Raw genomic sequence first — 6536 nt, 5'->3', positions numbered from 1 at the left:
TGTGTTTATAAGTGAAACAAAGAACTAATCTCGACAGGTGGAAGCAAAACTTTGGGTATGCGGCTACGAAAACTGGCATATTGTTAACCCGGCAGGAGTGGCAGGAGGACTTGTGCTAGCTTGAAAGGACAGCATCAGTGTTCAAATTATTAGCAGTGGAGAATTCTTTGTGGCAGCCGAAATTAAGAAAGTCGGAAGCAGTGAGGTATGGGCGTTCATTGGTGTTCATTTGAGTTGTTCGGAACAAATTCGATCTTTACAGTTTGAGGAGCTTACAACAATGAGCCAACACCTGGAAGGAAAAGTGGTAACAGTATGCGATTTTAATGCTATAACAAGCCAAGCGGAAAAGGAGGGTGGAGGCCAAAAATCAGCAACCACCATTGCAACATTCACTAATTTTATTGACAGTAATGAATTAGTGGATATTGAAATGGTGGGGCACCCTTTCACGTGGAAAAATCGAAGACAAGGAGAGAATTTGGTGAAGGAGAGGCTTGACCGCTATTTAGTTGGAATGGAATGGAAGTTGAAGTTTCTGAATGCAGTGGTGCACAGGTTCACAGAGTCAGGCTCGGATCATGCTCCACTTTTGATGGAAACCGAACCTCAATCCTGGCATAGTAAAAGGCAGTTTAAATACCAGGAACGTTGGTGTGGAGAAGAGGATGTCAAGAGAATTGTCAGTGAAGTGTGGAGAATGGAAGTTGTAGGCTCAGTTATGTTCTCCTTGGCCCAAAAGTTGAAAGTTTGTAGACATAGACTAGTTCAATGGCAGAAAACTCACAAAGCAAACTCTCGAAAAGAAATTGAGGACCTTCAAGCTAAACTAGAGGAGTTGCGGGTGGCTGGAATCAATGGGGGAGAGGAGGTTACCAGTTTGGAGAAGAAGTTGGAGCTGGCATATTTGAAAGAAGAGAGCTATTGGCGAGAAAAATCTAAAGTCAAGTGGCTAAAAGAAGGAGATCAAAACACTAGATTCTTTCACCAGAAATTTCAATCAAGGATGCGAAGGAACAGAATTTGGAGATTAGTGGGGAGGGACAATGAGATTGCATCGAAATCAGAGGATATTGGAAAGATAGCTGAAGACTACTTTTGCGATATTTTTACTTCCTCTTGTTCGGCTGATCCGAATCCATACTTAGAGGATTTGGAGCCAAAGGTTACAGCTTCCATGAACCGTAGGCTCCAAAGGCCAGTAACTATGGACGAGGTCAAAAGAGCTACATTTAGTGTTCACGCTCAAAGTGCTCCTGGTGATGACGGGTTTACAGCTAAGTTTTTTCACTTTTTCTGGGATATAGTTGGAGGTGACGTTTTTAAGGCAGTAAGAAGTTTCTTTCACAGTGGCAGAATTCTAAAAAGCTTCAATCATACTCAAATTTGTTTGATTCCAAAGGTGCCAGATGCCAATGACATGACTCAGGTACGACCAATCAGCTTGTCTTCAGTTATGTATAAAATTATTTCTAAGGTTATGGTACATTGATTACAAGGTATTATGAATAAAATTATAAGCCCAAATCAGAGTGTATTTCTCAAAGGTAGACTCATTTCAGATAATATCCTAATTGCCCACGAATGTATGCACTATTTGAAAAATAAGAGAAGTGGGACAGAGCATGAGATGGCTATTAAACTAGACATGAGCAAGGCTTATGATAGGGTCGAATGGCATTTTTTATGGTATATTATGGATAAGCTGGGCTTTGATGCTAAATGAATTAACTGGACTAAGAAATTGGTAACGACTGTTTCTTACTCTGTCGTTGTGGAAGGTAAACCTTTTGGCTATTTTAGGCCAAATAGGGGCATCCGACAGGGTGACCCCCTATCTCCATATCTCTTTCTTTTTTGTGCAGAAGGGCTTTCCTTCTTGTTACACAAGGCAGAGCAAAACAGATTAATTCAAGGAGTTCAAGTTAATTGGAGATGCCAAACAGTTAATCACCTTTTGTTTGCTGATGATTCAATCCTTTTTTGCAAGAGCGCACCTAATACAAGCCAAAGTATTCTAGAATTGCTAGAGATATATGAGGGTTTCAGTGGGCAAAAAGTCAATCTGAATAAGTCAGCTATCTTTTTCAGTCACAACACACCTCAGAACACAAGACTAGCAGTTGCTCAGACACTAAATATTGAACATATCGGAGCACAAGACAAATACCTGGGATTGCCCTCTATAATTCAAAAATCAAAGAAAGCAACCTTTGGAGCTATCAAGGATAAAGTTCAGAAGAGGATTATGGGTTGGAAAAGAAGTCTATTGTCATCAGGTGGTAGGCACACACTATTGAGAGCGGTGGGAGAGGCGATTCCTATTTATACACTCTCTTGTTTCAAGCTCCCGGACACGCTGTTGACTGAGATTCATAGCATGCTCTCGCAATTTTGGTGGGGTCAAAAAGGCACAGAACGAAGAATGGTTTGGATTAAATGGGACACGATGACGAGATCGAAGAAAGATGGAGGGCTGGGGATCAAGGACCTAAGGGCGCAAAATTTGGCTTTATTGGGAAAACAATATTGGCATCTAATGAAATACCCTAATTCTACTCTATCAAGAATGCTCAAAGCTAAATATTTCAGATATACAAATTTCCTACATGCAGAGATAGAAAGCATACCGTCGTGGGGCTGGAGAAGTGTTCTTGAAGGGCGCAAGGTGATCGAGAAAGGCTTGTTATGGAAAATAGGCTCTGGCACTAATGTTCGCATCTTCCACGACCCCTGGCTCCCACCACCAGTGCCCTTTAATGTCCCTCAAAATGCACTCACAATCCCGCCAGATCTGCAAGTGTATTACGTTAGTGCGTTACTAAATCCTGATAGAAGCTGGAATAAAAATCTGATTGAGTCAATTTTTTCAGTTGATATATGCAATAAAATTTTTTCAATCAAACCAACAGAGGAGGAGGATGAAGTTAATTGGTGCTGGATAAAATCTGGTATATATGAAGTTGGGTCAGGATACAAAATTGCTTATGGATTCTTTCATTCTCCTACTTCATTGAGGCCCCAGAACATACACAACAGAGTCTGGAATAGCATTTGGGAGTTGAAATTACCACATAAAATTAAGATTTTTCTATGGAAAAGTCTTCATGAAAAGCTTCCAGTGTTGCAACAAGTCCACAGCCGGTTCGCATCCACTCCTGCCATTTGTCCAAGATGCATGTTGAAAGCTGAATCAATTTCTCATGCTTTGTTCCAATGCCCCCTATCTTCAATAATATGGAGACTAAGCTTAATAACCCCTGACCTATGGATGAGAGAAGAAGAGATATTTTTCAATTGGTGGCAACAAGTCTTATCCTGAGCAGCGGCTCAATTAGACGGTAGACAAAAGACCCTCCTCATAGCGACGCTGTGTTGGAGCACTTGGAAAGCGAGGAATCAGTGTGTTTTTGAGAAGGTAATAAGCCCGGCACTAGAGATAGTGAAAGAAGCCAGCAATTTAGTGCGTGAACTCGTGAGCCATACCTGATAGATGCTGCTAATTTTCTTTACTCTTATTTTACTCTTCTTTAAGCTCTTAGTCTTTCGGTCACAGTTAGTGATAAATGGGAATACCCAATTCTTTTGTACTTTCTTATGGAAACACTTTTATTTTATATTAATAAAATAATATTTATCTTTGAAAAAAAAAGATATTAACTCAAGTTAAATCGCAGATAAATGATACTTTTATAACGGAATTTAGGTATTCTTGGAGATATTTGCCCGAATTTTAATGGACGGATCAGTGGTAATAATAATAATAATAATAATAATTTGGTCCATAAGTCTGTCAAATATGTATTTATGTACAACTAAATCAACTTTCTATATATAGAAAAAAATTAAAATGATGCAATAGACAATATTATATACATAGTGACGTATAATATAATAGAGTCATTGTTCATGTATGTGGCGATGTACAAAACTACGTCTACGTACATATATGAATGGCAAGTTGGCAAGTTGGGGGAGAAAGAAAACAAAGAGGAAGGGAGTGGAAAGATGCGTTTAAAAATGATAAGAAACAAATAATTAATAGCCAATCAGAGATATATACGATATCATCATGATATGGTTGGTGGCACTGGCAGATGTGCGAGGGGGTAACTCACCATCGATATTTCAGACGCTCTCGTATTTGATTATTTTAGATCAAAATCGTGAAAGGATTATAATCATTATTGAATTAAAACAGTGAAATTTATTATATACGATAAAAATTGTAAATCTAATAGTAACTAATTTATTATTTTTTATTTCAGAAGAGTCAAATTCGTTTATTTATCTTTATATAAAATATAAGATCATAGAAAATGATTGATATATACTTATTTCATAGTTTAAATTTTTTCGTATGAGTTAGCTTTGAGTATAAGAAATGAATGTGCATCGAATAAATAATAAGGGAATATTTACGTGAAGTTGTTTTCGTATGAAATTAGTAATTAAGAATTATATTAGATAATTTAATAAATTTAATTAGATAATTTAACGATATTTAATTATTAATTTTTTTATATAAAAATAATTGTATATAAATTTTTACTGAAATAATATATAGTTATTCATAAATAAATAATCATTATTTCTTTTTTTTGTTTATTTTACAAGAACGGAAAATATATATAGCCATACGATAATTATAGATAACAAAAAAAATTAGTCTAAGAAAAACTAACAAATTGATCTTTTTCACGATGAACTAAAATCTGAGAGTAAATCTAATATTTAATTTTAAAAATCTTAAAAATAAGACTAAGAATAAATGAGTTTTTTTAGTTTTTATATCAACATAAAAAGTATTGTAACATTCTAAAATATCTTTTTCTTTTAAGATTCTGAATTTTTTTTCTTGATGTAACAATGTTTCATGAATAAAAGTTAACAAAAATTCATGTATAATTATTGTTATGTAAAATTGCTAGTTAAAAATTATTAAATAACAATGAAGTTAATATCAATTCGGTATCCATAAGATTCTGATAAAATAGTATTCGAATAAATGTTATCGATAAAATAGTCTTTAATTGATTTTAAAAATTGACAAACATGTCTTTGAAAGTGTCTATTTCTAACGAAAAAGTGCTGAAATGACCACTGTATTTTAATAATATAACATATTTCTTTAGTTAATTATTGAATTGCCTTTTATAATTAATTTTTAACAATTACTAGCTGTATCCTCAATTTTTTTGCCATGGCTCCTCCCCTCTCACTGCTTCTCGTACTCACTCTCATTGGAAAATGTGTTTCTACTACTCCTTTTACCGTCATCTGCCACCTTCTTTCCCCTACCAAACTCCCCCCTCTCACTCTCAAGGTTATCGCATAATTGTCGTCGCGCACCTAAGACCCAATTCAAGGAGAACGTTGCCATCACGTGCCTGACCTATTCCGAGGAGAACGTCGTCTTCGCGCACTTGAGGAGAATCATCAGAGGCAGAAGCATCGCCTTTCTTTGTTGCATCAGAGGAGAATCGTCTTCGTCGCCGTCCAGCAAGATTGTTAGAGGCATAATCGTCTTTGTTGCAATCCGGTCACTATCGCCGTCTCCAATAAGATCGTTCTTCATCGTCGTTGTCAACTTCTTTATTGTTGGTCGCTCTTTCTTCCAGTAAGTCAGTCTTTTTGCATTTCATTTTTCGAATGTAAATAAAATTAAATTAGTTTGTGCTAAATTTTTAATTATGGTGTTGCTTGATGCTGATGAACAGATTTGTATTTCTAAGGTTGCTGCTGAATTGATTTTTTATTGTTTTTTAATTTTTTTATTTTCTTTTCTGATTTGAGAAGATCATAGAATTGAGGGTGTCGTTTTCTTCAAACTCGCTCAAACAAATAAAGCAAGTCATTGACTTATTTTTGGAAGAGTAGAACTTAACGTTGATGACACAGCAAAAAAGGCGACGCATACGAGAGAAACGATGATGATCAAGAAGGTGGGGATGTGATAGTTGCTATGATTCAACACATTTAAAAGTTGTGGTGGATTCAAAATAAATGAGCATTCATCTTTAGGGTTCAGGACAAAGAATAACCCAATTTTTTACCTTACAATTATTAAAAATTAATTAGAAAATCCAACTCAATAATTAATTAAAGAAATATGTCATATTATTAAATATGGTATCTATATCAGCATTATATTTGTTAGAGATGTACTCTAACAAATTTAGAAACACATTTGTCAACTTTTAGAATATTTTAAAAGTCATTTTATTGATAATATTATTCAAGTATTATTTTGTTAATGTCAAAATCTTTTGGATATTAAATTATTATTTACCTCAATAACAATTTAACTAAATATATTAAATTATCTAATAATTTTCAACTAATAACTTTACATAAAAATAAATATACACCATAAAAAGTAACATGTTGCTGAATATGGAATTTACTAAGAATACTAAAAAGAATTGGGAAATGAATTAAATCAAGGGTTTTGTTAACTGCCGGTTAGCAGTTGAGAAAAGAAACAAAAGGAATACTGGATAAATAGAAGAAAGAAGGTAACAAACTTAAATGTT

The 6536-nt window shown here is 34.8% G+C and overlaps 1 protein-coding gene across 1 annotated transcript; it reads left to right on the top strand.

Annotated features, from left to right (window-relative positions):
* Positions 1-280: 280 nt before the first annotated feature.
* LOC107471424 (uncharacterized) lies at positions 281-3322 on the top strand. The gene is made up of 2 exons (XM_016090885.1): positions 281-1429; positions 1991-3322. Exons 1-2 carry the CDS (start codon positions 281-283, stop codon positions 3320-3322), a joined length of 2481 nt encoding a protein of 826 aa, XP_015946371.1.
* The last annotated feature ends 3214 nt before the right edge of the window (positions 3323-6536 follow it).

This window comes from Arachis duranensis, chromosome 10 (genome assembly GCF_000817695.3).
Source record: "Arachis duranensis cultivar V14167 chromosome 10, aradu.V14167.gnm2.J7QH, whole genome shotgun sequence".
Taxonomy (NCBI): domain Eukaryota; kingdom Viridiplantae; phylum Streptophyta; class Magnoliopsida; order Fabales; family Fabaceae; genus Arachis; species Arachis duranensis.
The sequence above is the reverse complement of the archived record's forward strand: the minus strand, read 5'-3'. Positions and strand labels throughout refer to the sequence as shown.